The sequence below is a fragment of the Perognathus longimembris genome, chromosome 7, assembly GCF_023159225.1.
Source record: "Perognathus longimembris pacificus isolate PPM17 chromosome 7, ASM2315922v1, whole genome shotgun sequence".
NCBI lineage: Eukaryota > Metazoa > Chordata > Mammalia > Rodentia > Heteromyidae > Perognathus > Perognathus longimembris.
This window is the reverse complement of record NC_063167.1, coordinates 22,314,408-22,339,693: the sequence shown is the minus strand read 5'-3', so window position 1 is coordinate 22,339,693 and position 25,286 is coordinate 22,314,408. Positions and strand designations below refer to the sequence as shown.

General features: G+C 38.3%; 1 protein-coding gene and 1 non-coding gene across 9 annotated transcripts in view; one reads left to right on the top strand and one right to left on the bottom strand.

The window, feature by feature from the left end:
- The window catches only part of Zmym4 (zinc finger MYM-type containing 4), a 104,475-nt gene that overhangs the window by 9,230 nt on the left and 69,959 nt on the right, over positions 1-25,286 (bottom strand). For 7 of the 8 annotated variants that reach the window (XM_048350861.1, XM_048350860.1, XM_048350858.1 and 4 more), the window contains 8 exons: positions 21,853-21,971; positions 21,131-21,302; positions 19,290-19,343; positions 18,791-18,970; positions 18,307-18,401; positions 10,673-10,844; positions 10,423-10,518; positions 6,860-7,011 (listed from right to left, as the gene is read on the bottom strand). In XM_048350861.1, the coding sequence (XP_048206818.1) occupies positions 6,860-7,011; positions 10,423-10,518; positions 10,673-10,844; positions 18,307-18,401; positions 18,791-18,970; positions 19,290-19,343; positions 21,131-21,302; positions 21,853-21,971 (1,040 nt within the window). The remainder of the gene's footprint in view (positions 1-6,859; positions 7,012-10,422; positions 10,519-10,672; positions 10,845-18,306; positions 18,402-18,790; positions 18,971-19,289; positions 19,344-21,130; positions 21,303-21,852; positions 21,972-25,286) is intronic. The other variant, XM_048350859.1, reaches the window with a different exon arrangement.
- Positions 6,151-6,246, top strand: LOC125355820. The gene has a single exon (XR_007211749.1). It is a non-coding gene; the product is annotated as a small nucleolar RNA SNORA17 (small nucleolar RNA).

Below are 25,286 nucleotides of genomic sequence, written 5' to 3'. Positions count from 1 at the left end.
AGCTAAGTAAGAGGATCAAAGCCTAGGCAAAAAATGTGAGATGCTAGCTAAAAAATAATTTAAATAAACATGGGCAGGACTAGGCACTGGTTCATGAATAGCTATTCCAGAGGCTGAGATCTGAATGAGAGTCTAGCCACAGCCAGCTCAGCCGGAAAGTCTGTAAGACTCTTATATACACTTAAAGTGGGCATAGGGTTCCAGTAGAAGAGCACCTGATCTTAAATGTTACCAAAACAAGCAAGCAAGCAAACAAAAACCCGAATACCCCAGCTAACAAAGCCAACCGCCATTAATGTGTAGAATAATTTAATCTTAAGAAAAGTATTTTGTTTCCCTTAGAGCAACAAAGACAAGAATGTCCATTCTTGCCACTCCTATTCAAAATTGTTCTGCAGGTCTTAACTAGAACTGATATGAGAAAAATACAAAACATTCATATAGGAAAAGGAGAATTTGCATATGGTAAGATCTCATGTATAGGAAATCCCCAAAGAATCCACATATTAAAAAAAAGAAGCTGTTAAAACTGAGTGAACTCAACAAAGCTGCAGAATACAAGCAATATGCAAAATATGCAAAAGCCAGCTGCATTTCTATAAACTAGCATTGAGCAATCCAAACAGGAAATTAAGAAAACAATAGCATCAAAGGGAATAGGGAGATAAAAGGTATACGCAAGAAGCTGCTCAGTGCAAGTTAAAGACTAATGTACATAGGGAAAGACCTAATGGAAATATGTCCTGTATTCATAGACTGTACAATTTAATAGTAAGCAGCAATATTCTCCAAAACAAGTATTGAATAAAATTCTATCAAATTCCCAAAGGCTTTTTTTTTTTTAGCAGAAATAGAAAAAAGTTGATCCCCAAATTCATATGGAATTTCCACAGACATTTGATAGTTAAAAGAATCTTGAGGAGTCACTTTATTTTTTAAATTTCAAACCTTAAAAAAAGCAAAGCAAATGCAAAACAAATTTCCCTGAAAAATATTGGTATGTGCAGGGAAATGGTCAGAACTTGAACAAATAATGTTGAGCGAGACAAGCCTAGAACACAGAAAACAAAGGGGATGATCTCCTTGATATATGACTGTTAAGGTATGGGGGGGTGAGGGGGGGGACAGTAGAGACCAGGTCTGTGAAACAAAAAATTCTTGTCAAATGGTATTTCCCACAGGTTTGGGTCAGCGACCTTACATTATGTATCTAAAACCAAACAACTACTAAACATAAAAAGGTCTAAAATAGACTTCTCAGTGGATCACAATAGCTCAAAAAGCTATGTATGTATGATCATATAAGATAAGGATAAGCAAACTCTATTGTTGACGTTATATTTAAAGTTCTAGGTGAATTTCCTTTGGCATATGCCACGTGGCTACTTTATATGTTTTTTTTGGCCAGTCCTAGCCCGTGAACTCAGGGCCTGATCACTGTCCCTGGCTTCTTTTTTGCTCAAGGCTAGCACTCTGCCACTTGAGCCACAGAGCCACTTCTGGCCATTTTCTGTATATGTGGTGCTGAGGAATCGAACCCAGGGCCTCATGTATACGAGGCAAGCACTCTTGCCACTAGGCCATATTCCCAGCCCCTACTGTATATGTTTTTGGTACATATATGCCTACCTGATCTAGGGAAGGTTAAGAAAAACAAGGGTGTAAGATATCACAAGAAATGTACTCACTGTCCTATTATGTAACTGTACCCCTTTTGCACAACACCTTGTTAACAAAATTTAATTAATAAAAAAAATTCCCAGTTCAATCTTCAGTAATGCCAAAACCAAAAATTGTGTAAGTGGGCACCAATGGCTCACACCTATAATCCTAGCCGTCCAGGAGGCTGAGATCTGAAGTTTGAGGCTCAAAACCAGCCCGGGCAAACAAATATGAGAAACTCTGATCTCCAATTAACCAGCAAAAAGCAAAGACTGGAGGCTGGGCTCAAGTGGCAGAAGGCCAGCCTTAAATGAAAAGGCTGGCCATGAGTGAAAGCCCAGTACACACACAAAGTGTACTGACACTAGAATAGTCACATATACCAATGTATCACACTCGATGAGCCAACATCAATCCATACATATTTGGTGATGTTCTACAAAAATCTCAAGGCCATTTTAGTGTGCCCTGTGCTGGGAGAGCTGCATATCCACACAGATCCTGACATCAGATACAAAGAGGAACACAAAATAGACCAATAATCTAAATTTAAGACCTACTACCACAAAACATTGAGAGGAAAAACAAAAGATAAATCTTCATGATTTTGAATTCAATTTGAATCAATTATATAAATTTAGGTTTGGTTACATCATCGAGTAGAATTCATAGAAGTGGTAGACAGTACAGTACAGTATAGTGTACAGTACAGCAGTCTACAGCACAGTAGCATACAGCACAGCACAGAAGTGATCACCATAGTCAGGGGTAGGTATGACTACAGAAACAAAGATCAAAGGTACAAGACTTCAGACCAGCAGAAGAATAAAGTGTTATTTTATTTTGTCTTTAGATCGATGACATGGCATTGTGAATATAGTTAATTATAGTGTACTGCACATTTCAAAATTATTGATAAAGAGTAAATTTTAATTATTCTTACAAATGGTAAGGATTTGAGGCAATGGATATATTAATTATTCTACATTATAATTTTTAAACCATACAATTGTGCTACCACATAAATATGTAATAATAATTTGTCAAGTGACATTTTAAAAGAAGAATTTTTAAAAATTGGGTTAAGTATCACATTTATATATAAATTCTCCACTATATATATTTTTTAAATCAAGAACATAAATCTCCCCAGGACTGACAAAAATAAATAAGTAACAACAAAACAGACAAAACAAAACCCAGCACTGAAAGCAGAGCCTAACACAGATGTTTACACACATGTTCAGAGCAGCACGCATTCATTATTCACAAATAGTGGAAAGACAGAAAATCCAACGTCCATCTACAGATGAATGTGTAATCAACATGCATATACACATAATGGGATATTATCCAGCCTTAAAAAGAAATGAAATTGCGATGACATGGTAAAAATTGATACATCTTGAAATATTATAGGGAAGGAAATAAGCCGAATACAAGAAGGCAAATATTGCATGAGGTCACCTTTGCAGAAACTGAACAGTCAAAGGGTGTGTTTGTGTGTCTAGGGAATGGAGCTACTATTTAATGGGTAATTTCCATTTGGGATACTGAAAATGTGGAGATATGGCACAACAATGGGAATAATTGCATGCCAATAAGCTGTACATATTAAAATAGTAAATTTGAAAACAAAAGGAATATAAATCTTAGAGACGGAGCAACTACAATCTCTCGCTCTTTCTTGCTGGTCTTAGGGCTTGAACTAAGGGCCTGGGTGCTGTTCCTGAGCCTTTTTTTTTTGCTTAAGGCTAGCATTCTGTATCACTTGAGCCACAGCTCTACTTCCAGCTTTTGGGTGGTTACTTGGAGATAGGTCTCACAACTTTCCTAACTTGGCAGACTTTGAACTGCAATCCTTCTGAGTATCTAGGATTATAGGCATGAGTCACCAGGGCCCGGCTTTTTTTTTTATAAACTGAATTCATGTTTAATCATTACAAGCACCACGTCTCCCTTCTTGCTGTCCAGGCGGCAGGCAGCAGGAGTGGTGCAATGGCTGGGGCGTTTGCCATTAGTCGCGAGAACAACAGTCCCAAGAATAAAAATGGACCTCGAGGGGCAGGTGGTGGCACCCTAATGCCCAAGACACCAAATTTCAGATAAATCTATATACATATGTATCTATCTACATATAGATATATGCAATCAATTTTAAAAATTTAAATTGGCACCTGCAGAATTCCAAGGGACAAGTATAAGATACTGTCTGGAATATATTGTCACCACATATAGATATGTAGCCATATAGACAAAGTTCTCAACTATATATTTATAACTATATAAATATATCTGTGCCCCAGGGGTTCTTCTCTGTCTTTTTTTTTTTTAACAAAGAACAGAAAGAAGGAAAGTGAAATAAAGAAAAGGAGAAGAAAGGAAAGGTAAAAAAAGGAACATAAATATTGGTATGTTGAAACAAAACGTTATTCACAGAAAAGAATGAATAAGATATGTCTAACTATTGAAATAAATCCTGGTCTAGTATGTAATTAAAATGTTCCCTTAGGCAGGCGGAGCAGGAACACAATGGGAACAAAATAACCTGGATGCCTAAAAGATTCACTGAGTAGCACATCACATAATACTGGGCTTTTTCTTAGGAAGGATCTTGCTTTATATATTGATCTGAAGAGATCTCTCCATTTAGATAAACAAGCTGTAAAAACAGGTGTAGAGATCCCACGTATGTAGGTCCCATTTTACTGAAAACCAGCAAAGCAAACAAACATTCTTAACAGACACATAAAATCCCACATATGAATGGAAAAAAACTTGGCAAGAGAAAAAAGAGAATCGACAACAACCACATTTCTACTATATGGACATAATAACCACTGTAAATATTTTTCATTTACTTCATGTATTATCCATTTATGTAACTGTGTCAAGATACGTTGATACACATATAATTTATACTCCCATTTTATTTATCTACTGCTTTAACAATATTTGTACATGCTACCAGATGTACCTTTTGAGATAGGGTCTCACCTAGGTTGCTCAGGCTGGCTAGGAACTCAAATTCCTTCACCTCATCCTCCAGAGAAGCTGGGATTACAAGTATCCACTACTGTATAATTTGTATATAAACTTAATAAATTATATACCATTTTACAAATGTGCTCTAATTTACTTAACCACTGTACCTTTGTGACCATTGACGTTATCGCCAATGAGTTTTGAGTTTTGAAGAGACTTGCAAAAACTGAATTCCTGGCAAAATAAATAAACACATAGAAAAAAAGAAACCCTCAATCTCATGCCACTATTTTTTTTTAAGTCAGTCATGGAGCTTGAACTCTGGGCCTGGGTGATGTCCATGAGCTCTTCAGCTCAAGGCTAGTGCTCTACCATTTGAGCCACAGTACCAGTTCCGGTTTTCGGGTGGTTCACTGGAGATAAACTTTCCTGCCCAGGTGGGCTTTGAACCATGATCCTCAGATCTCAGCCTCCTGAGTAGCTAGGATTACAGGAGTGAGCCACTGGCACCCAGCTTCACACCACTCTTATAAACAAATGTTATAATGGGTCTTTCTTGGGGTCAGTACTAGAGTTTAAACACAGGGCCTTGTACTTGCTGGTCAAGTGCTCTATTACTCTCTCAATTATTCTTCCTTTTATTATTTTTACTAATACTTTCTGCACAACTGAGATTAAAAACACCCATCATCAGTATGTCCATCTTTTTTTTTTTTTTTTTGGGTCAATGCAGGGCTTAAACTCAGGGCCTGGGCACTGTCCCTGAGCTCTTTTTGCTCAAGGCTCTATCACTTTGAGCCACAGTTCCACTTCCAGTTTTCTGGTGGTTAACTGGATAAGAGTCTCATATATTTTCCTAACCAGGCTAGCTTCGAACCCCAATCCTCTAATCTCAGCCTCCTGACTAGCTAGGATTACAGGTGTGGACCACCAGCACCCAACTATGCCCATCTTATGAATGGCTGAGATAATGTCTTGTTAACTTCTTGTCTGGGCTGGTCTTGAACCATGATCTTCCTGATCTCAGCCCCATGAATAGGCAGAATTACATGTGTGAGTCACTATGCTCAGCTGAATGATTTAATTTTTTGATCTTTGTTTAAAAAAAACTAGGGCTGGGAATATGGCCTAGTAGTATAGCACATGAAGTCCAGGGTTCAATTCCTCAGCACCACATACATAGAAAAAGCCGGAAGTGGCGCTGTGGCTTAAGTGGTAGAGTGTTAGCCTTGAGCAAAAAGAAGCCAGGGACAGAACTCAGGCCCAGAGTTCAACCCCCAGGACTAGCAAAAAAAACAAAATAAAACAAAACCCTAAATGAAGCTACATAAATATGCATATATATCTCAGTTCCTTTTTTTTTGAATTGCTATTTATGTACTTTCTACTCATTGACATATAAAATGGAACCATCCTCAATTTTTGTAATCATAATACCATCTTACTTTAGCTTATTAAAAGGCCACACTTTTATAGCAAAGACAATTATTCACTGGGAAGAACACAGTCACATTTGTGTCAGTTGGTGGCAGAGAGAAGAGAAGCTATCTACACTCAGTGTTTTAATCCATGAACATCTGAATGATTTAGCCTGACACTGGTCAGTGTCTTGTGACTGTGTGTTCATGTGCTAGCCACATGAAACCCCTCTCATAGCTGATGGCCAGGGAGTACTCAGTGGTCCTGCACTTGAAGGGGGCCATTCTGCCAGGAAGGTTAGAGGAAGTTTCACTGAAGTTGATTTGCTGGGGTTGGGGATATGGCCTAGTGGCAAGAGTGCTTGCCTCTTATACATGAAGCCCTGGGTTCGATTCCCCAGCACCACATATACAGAAAACGGCCAGAAGTGGCGCTGTGGCTCAAGTGGTAGAGTGCGAGCCTTGAGCAAAAAGAAGCCAGGGACAGTGCTCATGCCCTGAGTCCAAGGCCCAGAACTGGCAAGAAAAAAAAAAAAAGGAAAAAATGAAGTTGATTTGCTAAAAATCATAAAAAGCAAAAGTCTTAGGAAGCAGGGAATGACAACCTGCACTGTAATTCCAGCTATTCAGGAGGATGAGATGGGGGGGATTGTGAGTTTGAGGCTAGCCTAACCTTTAGGGACAAGACCCCATCTCAGTAAGGGGGGGGGGAAGGATAGGAGCAGTAGTAATTGCTTATTTTACAAATTCAGATTTATTAAAAATGCTATCAATTTAAAATTTAAAATTGGTACCTGCTGAATTCCAAGGCACAAGTATAAGATACTGTCTGGATCATATTTTTCACCATTTGGTCTCCGCACCTCTTGGATAAACTGGCATAAGCCCAAACTCAACTCAGCAAAAGTGCAGGACAGAATATCTTCCTTCAGCTTGACAGGACGGACTGTGGAAAGGTACAAAGCGTCTGAAATATTCATTTACAACATGTAAAATAAATTATTTGAGTGACTGAATAAGCACTGAGCACTTTGAGCTCCAGGCACTGTGTTACAGACTGTGGGTTAAAAACAGTTTCTAAGCTAGGCACAGTGCATACCTGTAATCACAGCACTTGAGAGGCTGAGGCTCGATTGTGAGCTCCCAGGTAGCCTGGACTACACAAAGAGACCATATCTCAAAGTGAAGCACACACACAGAAGCAAACAGAAAGATCCTGACTTCAAGGATTTTTCAAGTAGGAGAAAAGATAAGCATAGTATACATGGTGCAATAACAGATTTTGTTTAAACAAGATTGTGTGTAATGTTAAAAAGTTCTACTAAAGAAGGGTCAAATTAAGACTGCAGAGGAAGCACTGGGGCTACCCCAGAAGAAGTAAGAGAATGGTAGACAGGCAAAGAATTACAAGCTGAGGACACAGAAAGATTTCTCAAAGTACATTTCACAAAGCGCTAGTCCTATATGAGACAGAAAACTGTATTTCTAAGATCTAATAAATGAGAAAATAAAAGATGACTGTATCTATCGCTGAACCATTGCTACTGCCTACTTACTAGTAGACTAACAGCTCTGAGAATCCTTACAGAAGGAGTTCTACTAACTCCTGACTACAGAATACTTCAAATAACATGGAACATCTCTCTCTGCCCTCAGAAATTAGAGTACCGTGTTTCAGTTGCTAGACCATAAGGATGTAAAGGTTCTAAGGATTTAGGTATACATGAAAAGATTAAGAAGGGCAGGTAAAAGCAGATTATGACCATAAATCATGCTAAGATTTTGAAGACAATTAGGACTGATTTAATTTTAATAAGGGATTTATCCAGTTTGTAGCGATTCTACCCCAACAGATTGGCCCATGTTGTGCAATAAGAATTAAAACACACTTTGTAAGGGCTGGGAATGTGGCCTAGTGGTAGAGTACTTGCCTAGCATACATGAAGCCCTGGGTTTGATTCCTTAGTACCACATACACAGAAAAAGCCGGAAGTGGCACTGTGGCTAAAGTGGTAGAGTGCTAGCCTTCAGTAAGAAGAAGCCAGGGACAGTGCTCAGGCCCTGAGTCCAAGCCAAAAAAAGAAAAAGAAAATTATTGTCTTTGCTTTCTGCATTCAGGCAGAATGCACATTTTCTGCACATTTTCAAAGATACAGTTGGGATCTCCTGTATTGGTTCTACGGAAGATGAGCAGAGGTTCATGAGGGCAAGGATCATGTTTGATCTTTTCATCCCAGTACTTAACACCATGCCTGTTAAGTAAGACATTCATTTTCTAAGTGAATGAGTAATAGGAATGGATAGGCATCTCCTCGAGCTACTGCATTTAGACAAAGTCTAAAACTATAACCTGAGGTCGCACTATACTGTCCACGCTGGTCTGGAATTTGTAAGCTCAATCTTCACAGCTAGGGCACAGACCACTTTCTTTTATAAGACAAGAGTACTATAGTTCTAAGTGTGGGATTGCAGACTTCCTAGATTGCCCTAATAGGAGGGTATTCCCTAACCTCAGATAAAAGAGATTAATTTGATCTGTAGGAACTCAGTCAGTCGGCTACATTATCAGGGAAATGGCTCCACTAAGCAGGGCTGTGTGTGCTCCAGAGCAGCAGCACAGACTGCCAGCCGGGGAAGCTAAGAGTGTCAACCATTACACAGGTCTAAGAGTTCATAGTTTATAGCTGAAAATGACAAAAAAAAAAAACCTACTATACTGTATAAACTCATCCATTTCTTCTCTATGTCATTTCATAAAACCATTATTATATAACTTTTTTCTTTTAAAATAGATGTAAAAAACTGGAATGTGATTTGGATATTGCAATTGGCCCTGGATATGAAAGATTTCAGTAGTTGCTGCTAGAAGAAACTTTGTAATATATATATAATTATAAAATATAAGATAATTAAAGCAAAACATAAACCAAAATTTTAAATGTTAAAAGTAATGAAAACTTATATGGGCCATAAAACTATACACAATGGCTGTATGTTTGAATTGTTTTGGCCTCAGGTTTCTTGACAGTTAAGGTGAAACTAATGAACACTGCTAGTTACATAAATTTCATTGTTAAGAAAAATTCCTACAAAAGTAGCAGTTTTCCAAGTATTTTTTAAAAAATCTCATAGAGCATTCTGTATAAGTTACTATAGTGATAAAAGACTCAAAGACACATTTTAAACTACTTTCAGTGTCAAGAAAATGCAATGAATCCCTTATGTTTACAGAATAAATTCACCTTCAAAAGACACAACCTTATCTATATAAATAGCCTCTTTAACAGTGAAGTTAGGGAGGGGGGTATGAGGGACAAGGTAACAAACAGTACAAGAAATGTAACCAATGCCTAACGTGTGAAACTGTAACCTCTCTGTACATCAGTTTTATAATAAAAACTTTAAAAAAACAGTGAAGTTAGGATATTAATTCCTCTTTATTATCTTAAAACTCAAAACTTCTGTGGGGGCTGGGGATATGGCCTAGTGGCAAGAGTGCTTGCCTCGTATACATGAGGCCCTGGGTTCAATTCCCCAGCACCACATATACAGAAAACGGCCAGAAGTGGCGCTGTGGCTCAAGTGGCAGAGTGCTAGCCTTGAGCAAAAAGAAGCCAGGGACAGTGCTCAGGCCCTGAGTCTAAGCCCAGGACTGCCCCCCCCCCAAAAAAAAAAAAACTTCTGTGGGACATCAGTGGCTCACACCTATAATCCTAGCTGCTCAGGAAGTTGAGATGTGAGGATCTAGATTTGAAAACAGCCAGTGCAGGAAAGTCCTTGAGACTCTTACTTCAATTAGCCACCCAAAAGCCAAAAGTAGAGCTGTGGTTCAAGTAGTAAAGCGCTAGCCTTGAGCAAAAAAAGCTCAGGGACATTACCCAGGTCCCAAGTTCAAGCCCCCAAACCAACATTTAAAAAAAATCCTCAGGGGGGGGCTGGGGATATAGCCTAGTGGCAAGAGTGCCTGCCTCGGTATACCCGAGGCCCTAGGTTCGATTCCCCAGCACCACATATACAGAAAATGGCCAGAAGCGGCGCTGTGGCTCAAGTGGCAGAGTGCTAGCCTTGAGCGGGAAGAAGCCAGGGACAGTGCTTAGGCCCTGAGTCCAAGGCCCAGGACTGGCCAAAAAAAAAAAAAAAAAAAAGAAAGATTAAAAAATCCTCAGGGGAAAATGAGGGAAGAGGTAACAAGTAGAACAAGAAATGTACTCACTGACTTTCATATGAATCTGTAACCCCTCTATATCAGACTTTGACAATAAAGAAAAAAAATCCTCAAAGTTTAAACATTCAACTCACAAAGTTAAACCAATAATATCACAAATAATTCATAACAAATGGAAAAACAAAATTTTACCTCTACAACCTGGCTCTGAGGATTCTTGAGACAGTGTCTGGTCTTGAGTACTTCCTAAGGGGTCAGAACGTGGGCTGGATGAGGCCTGTTCACCTCCTGAGCAAGAAAGACAAAGATAAGTTTAAATAACAGTAAGAATTAAAAGGCAAGCTCAAAGTTGTATAGGGTTCTGGACCTAGGAGTAGACTATGCTTTACTACTTTGTATCTCCCCACCTAAACCAAGACACAAATTCATGCTGTGTATTTACCTCCGCACTTTAGATCCCCCTGTTCTTCCTTGGCATTTTTCCACTGAACCCAGTTCTTCCAGGCATTTACCCCATACATATATTTCAGTGTCATCCCAGACACTGAACACCCTTGAAAGGCTCCTTGAATAAGATTCCTGGGCTCCACAGCTACTATAGACTTCTTCCGTCCCTGTGAGAATTCCAAAAATTTACACAATATAAAACTTAGTTTGGGATCTTTAAAGTAAGAGTTCTCAAAGCTGGGATAAATAATATGGAATCTGGTTTTATACCCTAAAGATTCAGGATTCTTAGAGCTGGAAAGGGCTTTAGAAACTACCTAATCCAATCCACATAAGAAAGAAGGAAAAATCATTAAATGTAAATCACACTTCAATTAATTACCAACATGTGATTGCTAATTATTTTTCAGATATTGGCCCCACCCACTGAGATATGAATAATCATTATTGTCATTTTGATCTATTTAATGGACCACATGAATTGTTCATATTCTGAGCTATAAAATAGGCTTAAATAAATCCTCTAACTATGAAGGATTCTAGTTCAATAGATGTCAAGAAAAATCCTCTAAAATCACCTATTAATAGTATAGTCACAAACATTTATGGATCACAGGAGAAATTGCAAATTCAATTATAAAATATCATGACTTTAAATGAAAACTTCACAACATACCAAAAATTATGTGATGAAGCTAAAGCAATGCTTAGAGAAGCAACTGTAATACTGAAATGCTTTTATGAAAACAATGAAATAGATGCTGGTGACAAGGAAGGGAGAAAGGAGGAGAAAGGTCAATTTTCACTTCTAGTATTAGCAATGCAAAATCCATCAATTAAGCTTCTATCTTAGTTAGAAACCTTTGTGGCTAGCTGGCAAGCACAAAGACCCTGATTAAAAACCAGTACAGGGGTGTATGGAAATCTAGAAAAAGAGAAACAGATTAAAATCCCTATTAAATATTTTTTTAAAACAGAAAATAAAAACAAAAGCAAAACTCAATGGGGGAAAACGAAAGTTAACAAAATCAAAGAGTGGTTTTTTAAAAGGCTAAAAATTTTGGTAAATTTCTAGTAAGAATGACTGAGAAAAAAAGAGAAAGTATAAACTACCAACACCTGATTTAGAAGTGAACATTTAAAAAATAAGGGGTATTATACATATTGTAACCAATAAAATTAACAAACTACATGTAATGAAAACATTTCTGGAAAGACACAAAAAGCTCATTTGGGGGGAAAAGAACACGAGTATGCAAAAAAATCAGATTTGTAAAGTTTAAGACCTTCTCACAAAAAGACATCAGACCCACATGGTCTTACTGTCAAATCCCAACATATTTAAAAGGAATTCACCAGATTATATTTCATAAAATAGAGGAGAATGAAGATTGGGCACTGGGAGCTTACATCTGTAATCCTATCTACTCATAAAGCTGAAATCTGAGAATCTGTTCAAATCAAGCCTTGGTACAGACAAATCCCTAAAAGTTTTATTTCCAATTATAAGCAAAAGCCAGAACTGGAGTGTGGCTCAAACAGTAGAACACTTGCTGTTAGTGAAAAAGCCTAGCAACAACTTGAGGCTCTAATTTCAAATCTCAGTACTAGTAGCATTTTATTTGTTTGTTTGTTTGTTTATCTATCTATCTAATTTTGGCCAGTCCTGGGCCTTGAACACTGTCCCTGGCTTCTTTTTGCTCAAGGCTAGCACTCTGCCACTTGAGCCACAGTGCCACTTCTGGCCGTTTTCTATATATGTGGTGCTGGGGAATCAAACCTAGGGTTTCATGTATACGAGGCAAGCTCTCTTGCCACTAGGCCATATTCCCAGCCCTGCATTTTATTTTTTAAAAGGGAAAAAAGGAAACTATAAGTCATTCTCTAACATCACTATTATTCCAATACCAAAACTAATGTCATTACAAGAAAACAAGCAAGTATCTTTTCCTGAAAGAAACATTTAAAGCCTTAAAATATTAGCAAATCAAATCCAGACATATTTGAAAAGAACGTATTATTTAAAAAGTAGGGTTTATCCCAGGAACACAAAGTTAGTCATCTGAAGAAAATTAATATATTTTGCCACATTAACAGACTTTAAAAAAGAAAACCAGATACTATCTCAACAGATTTAAGAAATCCACCTGACAAAGTTCAATATCCAATCATGATAAAAAACTTCCAGCAAATTAGGAGTAGAAGAGAACTTCCTCATCCTGATAGAGGTCCTCCATGGAAAACCTACAGAAGATAATACACTCAATGTTGTAAGACTGAATCCTTTTGCCGTAAGATTGGGAGCAAAGCAAAAGGTCCTTTCTCGCTAATATTCAGCAATGTACCAAAGATCCTAGTGTGTTCAATACAATAAGGAAAAAAAATGCATTCAGATTAATAAAGAAAAAGTAAAACTGATTTTATCCATTTTAACTGTATAGGCAGAAAACTCTAAGGAGTTTAGTTGGACAAAGTTATATAACACAAATACAAAAAAAATCATGTGCATTTCTATATACTAATAAGGAACACGGTAAAATACAATTTTTAGATACGATGATGGCACATGCCTGTAGTTCCAGATATTCAGGGGGAGGTAGCTTTTTCAGTCTTGAGGCCAGTACCAGCAAAGGTAGCAAGACTCTATCTCAAAAATAAAATACAAACAAAATAGCTGAGAGTATGGCTCAAGCAATAATGTGCTTGCCCAGCAATCACTTGGCCTTGGCTTTGGTCCCCAATACTGCAAACAAAACAAAGCAAAAAAATATTTCCAGAACAAAAAATTGAAGCCAGGGCAGTATCTCATACCTGTAATCCCAGTTACTCAGCAGGCAGATATTGGGAGGATCAATTTTTTGAGGCTACCTTGAGCAAAAAATAAGACTCTATTTTAACCAATAGGCTAGGTGTGGTCGTACACACCATTCCTGCTATGTGAGAGGCCAATGGTAGAGGAGCTGTTGTCTAGGCTGTTCCCAGCAAAAATCTCAAGACAGTACCTTGCATTTTTGAAAATTAAAGCAAAGAAAATGCTGGAGTTATGGCAAAAGTGGTAGAGCACCTGGCTTGTAAAGCAAGAAGCCTTAATTCAAACCCCAGAGGCTGCCCACAAACATACATACTTAATGAAGCAAATCTGATAGAATATAAGAAAATATAAAACATAGCTGAGGGAAATTAAAAGATGAGCTAAATGAATAAATGAGGATGATATCAAGTTCATAGATTGCTCATAATTGTTAAAATGCTGGTTCTATGATCTACAGATTCAGGGCAACCCAAATCAAAATTCTAGCTATTTAATAAAAATCAACAAGATTATTCTAAAATGTACATAGGTGTAAATGCAAATTTAGAAACTGAAACTATACTCTCAATTTCAAGACTTATTGCAAAGCTGCATTAATCAAGGAAGGTGATGCTACAGTCAAAATGGGCATGTAAAGCAATTGAACAGAACAAGTTTTGGAAATGGGCCCATACAGGTATAGTCAGTTGACCTAGTCAAGTGCCAATGTAATTCAATAGGAAGGACAACCTTGTTTCCAAGAGTGCTACTAGAACTGGATATCCATATGAAAAAGGCCCGTGACTACTGCACCTAAATCCATACATAAAAATTCGGCCAAAGTTTACCACCAAATTAAAATCTAAAACTATGAAACTTCTAGAAGAAAATAAGAGAATAATACCTCAGGTGCATGAGTAAACATTTTTAGATGGACTATTATAAAGTATAAAGAGCAAAGTTTGATTAGCTTTTTTAAATAGAAATTTTCTGTTTACCATTAAGAAAAAAAAAACTGGGTGCCAAGTGGCTCACACCTATAATCTTAGCTACTCAAGAGGCTGAGATCTGAGGATCGTGATGATGGTGACTCCAAGCCTATCTAGGCAGTAAAGTCGGTGGGACTCTTATTGTTAATTAACAACCTAAAAAAGGAGGTCACAGGATAGAAGCAAAACTGCTGATAAAATAATTGTATCCATAAAAAGAGTATTTATGCCAGGTGCATGCCTGTAACTCCAGCAGTTGTGAGACTGATTATTGAGGTTGAAGCCTGCCTCATTATAGGCCAGATAGAGCTATTCAGTGAGACTGTCTCAAAACAGAAAAATAAACAAACAATAACACAATAAGAAGGCATCTATAGTTCATTGACAACCCACCCACCCAAAGAATATTAAAGATTTGAGTATCGGCTGGGAATGTGACTTAGTGGTAGAGTGCTTGCCTAGCATGTGTGAAGCCTTGGGTTCGATTCTTCAGCACCACATAAAAAGAAAAAGCCTGAAGTAGTGCTGTGGCTCAAGTGGTAGAGTGCTAGCCTTGAGCAAAAAGAAGCCAGGGACAGTGCTTAAACCCTGAGTTCAAGCTGGCAAAAAAAAAAAAAAAAAAAAATGAGTATCTACCAAGGAAAACACATAAATGGCAAATATGCACATAAGAAGATGCTCAACAATGGCTAGGAATGTGGCTTAGTGGTAGAGGGCTTGCCTAGTAGCAAGCCCTGGGTTCAATTCCTCAGTACCACATAAACAGAAAAGGCCGGAAGTGGCGCTGTGGCCAAGTGCTAGCTTTGAGCAAAAAAAGCTCGGGGACAGTACCTAGGCCCTGAGTTCAAGCCCCAGGATTGGCCAAAAAACAAAAAACCAACAGTATTAATTATCAGAGGAAAAAAAGTAAATTACAAGATACCACTATACAACAACTAAACTGGCTAATATCCAAGTTTAACAATAAGCAGTCATGAAGGTTGTGGACTTACATAAACTGCTGATGGAAATGTAAAATAGTACATCTACTTTTTGTAAACTTATAAATATACTTACCATAAGATCTAGCAATTCCATTCTTCAAGGGAAATTAAAACATATGTTCACACAAAGATCTATTCAAGAATATTCTTCACTTTTATTCAAAAGTAACCCCAAACTGGAAACAATGCAAATTTTCAATTACCTGTTATACAGCTGCACAAATTTGGGGGTTTTATAATAAAATGGTATTCAGAAATAAAAACAAAACAAAACAGGAGTTGGAGGAACGGCTCCACTGCTGGCCAATGAGCGAAAGCATCAGGTACAGAGTTCAAAACCTGGTCTTAGACCTTCCCTCCCTCCTCCCACCCTTCACACCTGGGCAAAAAAAAAAGGGGAGGGGGGGAAGAAATAAAAGAAACAAACCAGAGACCTGAAACAACAGTGATGATTCTCAAAACACTAAGGAGACAGCACAGTGCACAAGACGGTATACTATGTGATACTGTTGATAGGGAATTGTAGAAAAGGAAATTAAGTATGAGGCTAACTGCAAAAGGTGGCCAGAGAAAACTTGATACAACACAGCTGTTGACTATGATGGCAATTACATACTGTGCATATTTGTGAAGCCCATCAAAACTACATCTAAAATTTATGAATATTTTTATCTTTTAATAGTTGTACTATTTCAACATGTACAATGTATCATCAGTGTCACATCCATCCACCCCATCAGTCCCAACCTCTGCATCTCAAGTTTTCTACTTCTATTTTTACATATGAACATTATTATGACTGTATTTACCCACCATTCCTCTTTCCACTCATCTTCCTTGAACCCTTTCTCCTCTAAGACATGTTCAGCTTCTTGATATTTATTTTGTTAAATTAAATGCTGGAATCAAAATTCAATGGAGCCAATTTTGCTTATTTAGTTTTCAAAGTTTTAGCAAGGATTTATTTTACCATAACAGGTTTAAAGTAGTAGAAATGGAAAAGAGAAGTAATTCCAGCTCCGCACACAGGAAATGGTAGTTAGCTCCTCAACAGAACAACTTTTAAAGATAAGCCAGCTGTGGTGACACATGCCAGTAATCAATGAGGAGGATGAGGCAGGAAGATCACGAGTTCAAGACCAACCTGGGCCACACCTCTGCAAGGCACAGGTGGCTTTTACCTGTAATCTCAGTTACTCAAGGGGCTGAGATCTGAAGATCACAGTTCAAAGCCAACCCAGGCAGGAAAGTCCATGAGACTCTTATATCCAATTAACCACCAGAAAAGCAGAAGTGGCCCTGTGGCTCAAGTGGTAGAGTGCTAGCCCTTGAGGTGAATTGCTCAGGGAAAGTGTAAGGAGGGGAGGGGGGAGACGGGGACGACACTAGACTATTATTCTCTTTTAACTTTGGTATATAGGAAAGCCCTTGTGACATGAAAAACAGGCTATATGAACTTTACTCTTACAACTTGGTTATATAAAACAGTAAAGTTCAGAATTAAAGCAGACAAAAATAGCTACATTTAGACTTGAATAAAAGATAACAAAAAGAACTATAAATAGGTTTTTTTGTTTCTTTGGGTCTGGCTCACTTAGTATAATTTTTTCCAAGTCCTTCATTTCCTTATGAATGGGGCAATGTCATTCCTCCTGATAGAGGCATAAAATTCCATTGTGTATATGTACCACATTTTCCTGATCCATTCGTCTACTGAGGGGCATCTGGGTTAGTTCCATATTTTAGCTACGACAAATTGTGCTGCGATGAACATTGTTGTGCTGGTGGCTTCAGTGTGTTCCTGTTTGTGGTCTTGTGGTTTTTTGGGTAGATGCCCAAAAGTGGGGCTGCTTGGGTCATAGGGGAGCTCTATGTTTAGCCTTCTGAGGAAATTATACTAAATGAAGTGAGCCAGACCCAAAGAAACATGGACTCTATGGTCTCTCTCATTGGGAATAATTAGCACAGGTTTAGGCTAGTCACAGCAGAGGATCACAAGAGTCTAATAGCTATGCCCCTATGAATGTATAAGATAATGCTAAGTGAAATGAACTCCATGTTATGGAAACGACTGTTATATCACTGTTGTAATTACTTTCAACATGCCATGTGAAACCGTAACTTCTATTCTTAATGATCCTCTTGTATCCCTTCCTTTGGTTGTACCTGCACTATCACTGTATCTTATCTGAGTACATTGGAAACTGTATATACTGGTATTAGAACTAGGAAAGTGAAAGGGAATACCAAAATCAAGAGACACAGGATAAAAAGACAAATGACTACAAAAGCAATACTTGCAAAACTGTTTGGTGTAAACCAACTGAACAACTCATGAGGGGAGAGGGAAAGGGGGAAGGGAGAGGGGGGAATGAGGGAGGACGTAACAAACAGTACAAGAAATGTATCCAATGCTTAACGTATAAAACTGTAACCTCTCTGTACATCACTTTGACAATAAATAAGAAAAAAAATAGGTTTTTTTTGTTTTGTGTTGTTTTGCTAGTCCTGGGAATTGAACTCAGGGCCTGAACACTGTCCCTGGCTTCTTTTTGCTCAAGGCTACTCTACCACTTGAGCCACAGCCCCTTCTGGTGGTGCTGAGGAATTGAGCCCAGGGCTTCACATATTCAAGGCAAGCACTTTACCACTAGGCCATATCCCTAGCCCCTATAATAGGTTTTTAATGTAACGAAACAAAACTCTCAATTACAGAAACAAAAGAAAAAGTCCTGGCTAAAAGAAATGTAAAACAAAAATAGGAGGTTGCAGAATAATGTTTGGAATTAGCTGACTCTGTTACGAGCTTTATGACCAACAAGAGTAAACTGGTAAAATGGAAGGAAAGAATTAAGTTACAACTTACTCTTCTTCTGGGCTGAGGGAAGCCATCTCTGTGTCGTCGCCTTGTTCGAGAACGTGCCTGGACTCCCTGTCCTTTATTAAGTGGGTCAAAGGATTCTATAATAGTCAGCAGAAAGCAAAGTATGAGGTAAATAACTCATAGAATTAAACATCTATACTGAGAAAAAATATATGAGGTAGTCACTCTATTTTTTATTTTGTGATAAAATGAGAACTCCATATATACTTAAAAAGAGAAACAAAGAATGCAGCACTTAAATGAAAACTTCATCAACACTCAGGAAAATCTTTTATAAATAATTACTACAGTAAATGTTTTTTTAAAAAAGGTCAAAAACCAAATTAATCACTTCTGGGAACATTTTGCTAAAGGCAGAGATGGTTGTGTTCCTAGGTTATCAGCATATAGCTGCTTGATGTCAGTGTGGGATCTTGCTGATATTCTACACAAAGGACTTTCAGTGGGTAGTCTATGTTCCACAAACCTGAGGGAAAATCTGCTTCCAGATCCTGTTCAGTTTCTCCTTTTGAGAACTGCTTTAGTTCCGAATCAGCTTCTTGCACAGCATTTGACTTTAAGGCATAATGATTTAGCTCTTCCTCCCAGCTATGTGGTGTGGATACAGCCTCTGATTCAAGATCACCACTGTATGTACTTCCTTGGTCTGATAAAGAAAAATATACTCTTAACATGTTTAGAAACTATCCTGAACCTCAACAGACTCAATAATAAAATAACTTGTATTCATTCATGAGCTCACAGAATTGATTTCATACTTTTGATGTGTACATTAAAACAGTAACTCAATTTATGCTTAAAACAACAAGATGAAGTTATTATACCAATTAGCACATATGACCGACAACTGGTGTCACTTAAAATTAGTTAAAATTGCAAATATTAGACCAATAATTTTCTATGGGTTTCAATTACTAACAGCAGGTAAGATTTATAAGAACTAAAATATATTCACAACTACAAACCTTTCTCAAATATCTTGGTGTCTAGGAAGAGCTCCTGTTCAGAAGTTTGAGATCCTAAAGAAAAAAAGAAAAGCATATAACAACAAAATCCATTAAAAAAAATGACTGATTCATATGTATACATGACTACATGTATTTATTCACATGTGTGCATATATATAAAGAATTCATACATACAAAAAGGATGATTCATTAAGGCAACAAAACATAGTGGCAAAAGCAGTAAAATAAATTACCATTGTTAACAGTGCTTACACATCTAGGCGATATTATGAAAAAATTTATACTTCTAATTTTACATGCTTGTACTATTTGAAACTCTTCTTTCTCTCATTCTCTCTCTCATACTTTAAGACTAACAAATCTGCTTTAAATTGCTCTGCCTAAATATAATCAATCATCTTTTCCACTATACTAAAAGATATACAACTTAAGTTATTGTGAGCATTCAACACATGGAACAAACAGAATACAGTTTTATTAATAATAAAATAAATGAACATTAAGAATTTCAACGAAACCAGGCACTAGTGGCTCATGCCTGTAATCCTAGCTACTCAGGAGACTGAGATCTAAGGATCCCAGTTTGAAGCCAGCTCGGACAGCAAAGTCCAAGAGACTCTTATTTTCAATAAACTACATAGAAAAAGCTGGAAATAGAGCTGTGGCTCAAATGATATCGTGCTAACCTTGAGTAAAAGAAGCTCAAGGATAGAGTTCAAGCCCCAGGATCAGGAAAAAAAAAAAAGGCAGCTCAAAAAAAAGACAAAATAGAAAAAGGTTCTTTCACCAGGTTACTAATGAAATTGCTTTTGTTTCTCCCATAAAAGCATAAAGAACTGCTGGGTGCCAGTGGCTCACTCCTGTAATCCTAGTTACTTATGGGGCTAAGATGTGAGGATCACGGTTCAAAGCCAGCCCAGACAGGAAAGCCTGTGAAACTTATATCTCCAATTAAAGTCAGTATAGCTGTGGTTCAAACCAGGGACAGTGTCAAGGCCCCAAGTTCAAGTCCAAGGACCAGAGAAAAATAAATAAATCCAGAAGCAGAGCCACGGCTCAAGTGGTAGAACACTAGCCTTGAGCAGAAAAGCTGAGGGACAGTACCCACACCTTGAGTTCAAACCCCAATCAATCAAAGGGAACTTAGCCACAGATTCCATTTCTTTTATTTTATTCTTTATTTTTTCTGTGCCTCTACTGGGTTTTGAACCCAGAGCACCATTCCTTAGTTTTTTTGTTCAAGGCTGTTGTTCTACCACTTGAGCCATAGCTCCACTTCTGGGATCTGCCTGCGCATATGCACATGTGTGCGTGCCATGTGTGTGTGTGCCATCACTCTCATTCCAAATTAACATAGGACATTTAGCTGTGTTATTTTGGCTAAAAGGTTCATTATGCTAAGGTCCTGTTTATCCGGTGCTGACGATATATATGGAATTCTTAGGTATAGACCAGGGCTTTTTGAATGTAAGGACAAAGCCACAAAATAATGATGAAACTTAAATTTACGTGACTTTCTGAAAAATTTTAGCTATGTGTTTTCCCTTGTTTAAAGAGTGTACCAATGGCTGGGAATATGGCCTGGTGCTTGCCTAGTACACATGAAGCCCTAGGTTTGATTCCTCAGCACCACATATATAGAAAAGGCCAGAAGTGGCACTGTGGCTCAAGTTGGCAGAGTGCTAGCCTTGAGCAAAAAGAAGCCAGGGACAGTGCTAAGGCCCTGAGTTCAAGCCCCAGGACTTGCAGAAAAAAAGAAGAAACTCAGCAACAGTGCCCAGGCCCTGAGTTCAAGCCTCAGGATTGGCAAAAAAAAAAAAAAATCATAGTGTACTAACCTCCTTGGGATAGGGTCTTCTCCTTCTCTTCATCCTCTGCAATCATTTCTGCCATCTCAAGGAGATCAGCTTCAAATGGATGTGTGGAGAGCTTTTCCTTCATGTCTTCAATACTCTCAGTGACTTTGTCTTCATTACCCACTGAGGATGGAATAAGCATGGGGACAGGGATCTGGAAGAAAAGGACAAAGTGAAGAGTTTATTAAATAACAGGTCAAAAACCATTATTTTAGTATAAAAATAATGATCAAATTAGATTCTTGATGCTTATAGCCATATCCCTTGGTGTTCCTTTTTATAAGACTGTAGTCTTATGAAACTCAAGAAAATGTTTCTGAATCCTTCCAAAGAATCCTATGAAATAGCTTCATTTTGTTTTCAAAACTGTTCTTGCTTATATTTCTCCTTAACCTTGTCACAACTGTTGAGCTTAAATATACATAGACTTTTCTGTCTGTCTGGCTCTGAGCCTCAGTTCTCATTATCTCAGCCTCCTGAATAGTTAGGATTACAAGTGTGAGCCACACTAGTGTCCAACCACATCATAACTCATTTTGAGAAGGCGGGATACAAACAAGTGGATTTCTCTATGGTCAATACATATTTAGTAAAAATAGTAATGTAGTAATTTTACAAACAAGAGAAAACATTCTGAACACATTTACAAAATCTTAACTGAAGAAAATGCTTAGTTAGCATTAATCCCTTAGGTTACCACTCACCGGAACTGGAATTCCAAATGGGACTGGAGCATACTGGGTATAAAGATGAAGAGGTATGGGTACAAACACTGGTACAGGAACTGGCACCACAACAATCTGAGGCTCACTTGGAATGTCTTCTAGTGGAAAAAAAGTAGGTTAAAATATATGTAATAAAATCTTATTGAGAAGGGAGCAAGGGAAGGTAAAAGACACAAACAAGCTACATAGGGTGGCACATTGTTGTACTTGGAAGGTGGCAGTAAAACATCACAAGCTCGGCCAATCTGAGTTATTTAACTGAATTATATGACCTTGTTGCATAAAACAAGGTTATGGAAATGCTTAAAAATAACTGTCATCAGCTGGGCACTGATGGCTCATGTCTCTAACCCTAGCTACTCAAAAGGCTGAGATCTGAGGATCACAACTCCAAATCAACCAGGGCAGGAAAGTCCATGAGACTCCCATCAACAATTAATCATCAAAAAGCCAAAAGTGGAGCTGTGGCTCAGTGGTAGAGTACCAGCTTTAAGTGAAAAGGCTCAGGACTAGCCCTCAGGCCCTGAGTTCAAGCCCCAGGACTGGCATGCATAAACAAAAAAACCTGTAATCCCGAAGAATATCATTGAAGAAGGACAGTATCTTCAATGAATGGTGCTGGGAACACTGAATAACCAAATGCATAAGAATGAAACTAGACCCCCTATTGGTCATCATATATTAAAAAACATTAACTCAAAATAAGGCGGGTGCCAGTGGCTCATGCATATAATTCTAGCTACTCAGGAGGCTGAGATCTGAGGACTGCAGTTTGAAGCCAGCCAGAGCAGAAAAAGATCATGAGACTCTTATCTCCAATTAAGCACAAAAAGCCAGCTGTGGCTCAAATGGTAGAGCACTAGCTATGAGCACAAAGGCTCAGGGACGATGCCCAAGCTCAGAGTTCAAGCCCAAGTACTGGCAAGAAGAAATAAACAATAGATTGAAGACTTAAAACACAAGACCCACAACTATGAAACTATTCTAAGAAAACACTCATGTGGGATGTTTTTTTATTGTCATTTTGAGTTGTGGGGCTTCAACTCAGAGCCTGGTCACTGTCCCTGAGCTCTTTCTGCTCAAGGTTTCTGTTCTACCACTCTGAGCTACAGCACCAGTATGGTTTTTTTGGTGGTTAATTGGAGATCAGAGAGTATCATAGTCTTTCCTGCCTGGGCTGGCTTTCCACTGTGATCCTATAATCTCAGTCCCCTGAGCAGGTAGGATTACAGGTGTGAACCACCAGCACCCAAGAGATAAGATTGTTTTGATATTATGCCAATGACACAATCAACAAAAATAAAAATGACAGAGGAGAGAGATAATTCTGAATTACTAAGTTTATTGTAAAATGATTCACAACAGCCAAGACATGCAATCTACTTATATGTCCACCAAAAAATGGGTAACTAAAATGTGATATATAATAAATGTGAGTGCACACACACACAATCATTTAGCCACAAACAACGAAATTCTGGGGCTGGGAACGTGGCTTAGCGGTAAAGTGCTTGCCTAACATGTATGAGGCCCTGGGTTTGATTTCTCAGCACTACATAAACAGATAAAGTCAGAAGTAGCACTGTGGCTTGAGCAAAAAGAAGCCAGGGCCAGTGCTCAGGCCCTGAGTTCAAGCCCCAGGACTGGCCAAAAAAAAAGATAAAATTCTGTCATTTCAGCAACATGGACAAATCTAAAGGAAATCCTGTTAAATCAGGTCAGTCATACATGTCCTCACTTATATAAGAAGTTTAAATGTTGATCTCATAGAAGCAAAGTGTAGAATAGCCATCAGCAATGCTGGGGAAAAGGAACACGGAGGAAAAAAATGATTAATGAGTACAAGGTTCCCTGCAATTAGAGAACTCACTTCCAGTGTTCAACAATATAGTAGGGCACAATTAATTGTGTATTTCAAAAGTACTAGCAAGAATTCTGAAGATTCTCAACATAAATGATAAAAATGAGCCAGGTGCCAGTGGCACATGCCTATAACCCTAGCTACGCAGGAGGTTGAAATCTGTAGGATTAGAGTTTGAAGCCAGCCTAGGCAGTAAAGTCCACGAGATTCCATATCCAAAATAACCACCACAAAGCCCTGGAGGTATGGCTGAAGTGGTGGAACATCAGCCATTAGCAAGAAATAACTCAGTATGATTCCCAAGTAATTCATTTGCCTATGATGCTTGAGAAGCACTAGCCTACAGGATAACCATATATATCTAGGGATCTAGGATTCTTTTTAAGTCTAAAAAAATTTTGGGACCTTTGGATGGCAGCATGAGCCATTTCCTAATGAAAAAAACAAAATAATAAAAAACTACTATAAAGCAATTATTTGGAATTGTCCTAAGTATACATGGAAAATAAACATTGCAAAAAACTCTATTAATGTTTAGTAAGAGTATTATGTCTATGTAATTTCAGCCACTACTGGTCCACACCCAAGCTTCGCTCAGCTTAACCTGACAGAAGATCCATACTGAATGGCGATAGCAGGGGAAATGGGCTTCTCTCCTCCCAACTGACAATCATAGTTCACCAGCACTAAAATTTTTACTAGATGTTTAATTTCTGGAGTATATGACTAAGAGGCTAGGGGCGACCTACCAGCTAGCTCCCACCACAGGATGGAAGCTCTACCCCATACAAGGCAGGTTGGTTCACTTTGTAGGGTAGAACTTCCACACCAAGAAAGGGCAGCTGAAACGACAAGAGATTACCATTCTACCCAGCATCCAGCAAAGTGGCAGCAGTTCATGAGTCCTGAAATGCTACCTAAGGCAAAAGATTTTTTTTTTTTAAACAGTGTGAAGTAGTAGGAATATAGCATCTGTGAGGTCCTAATTTGGATACAGGCAACAGAATGCAGGGAGGGGAAGGAGCAGGGACAAAATGTTGAGCTGTTTAAACTTAAGGGCCCTCTGAAAAATAACACATCTTAGTTAACAGCCTGTCTCCATTATGTTAAAGCTTCTGCCTACTCCACAAGACTGCAGTCAATGTGCCTATTAGTCTGGTGCCAGTGGCTCATGCCTGTAATCCTAGCTACATAGGAGACTGAGATCTGAGGATCATGGTTCAAAGCCAACTTTGGCAGGAAAGTCCATGAGAAACTTACCTCCAATTAACCACCAAAAAACTGGGAGTGGTTCTGTGGCTCAAGTGGTAGAGTGCTAGCCTTGACCTGAATTGCTCAGGGACAGCACCCAGGCCCAGAGTTCAAGCCCCAGGACTGGGGGAAGAGGGGGGAATTGCTCACAGTATGGTACTATATCAATTAACTTTCTTCTCTTTGGTCTGCATTGTTAGGTCTCAGATAATGAGAATACCTTACTCACATGGATGCTCTGGGAACTAAATTGAGCCATACACATAAATAATCAAACATTACCAAAGTAACAATGTGTGCT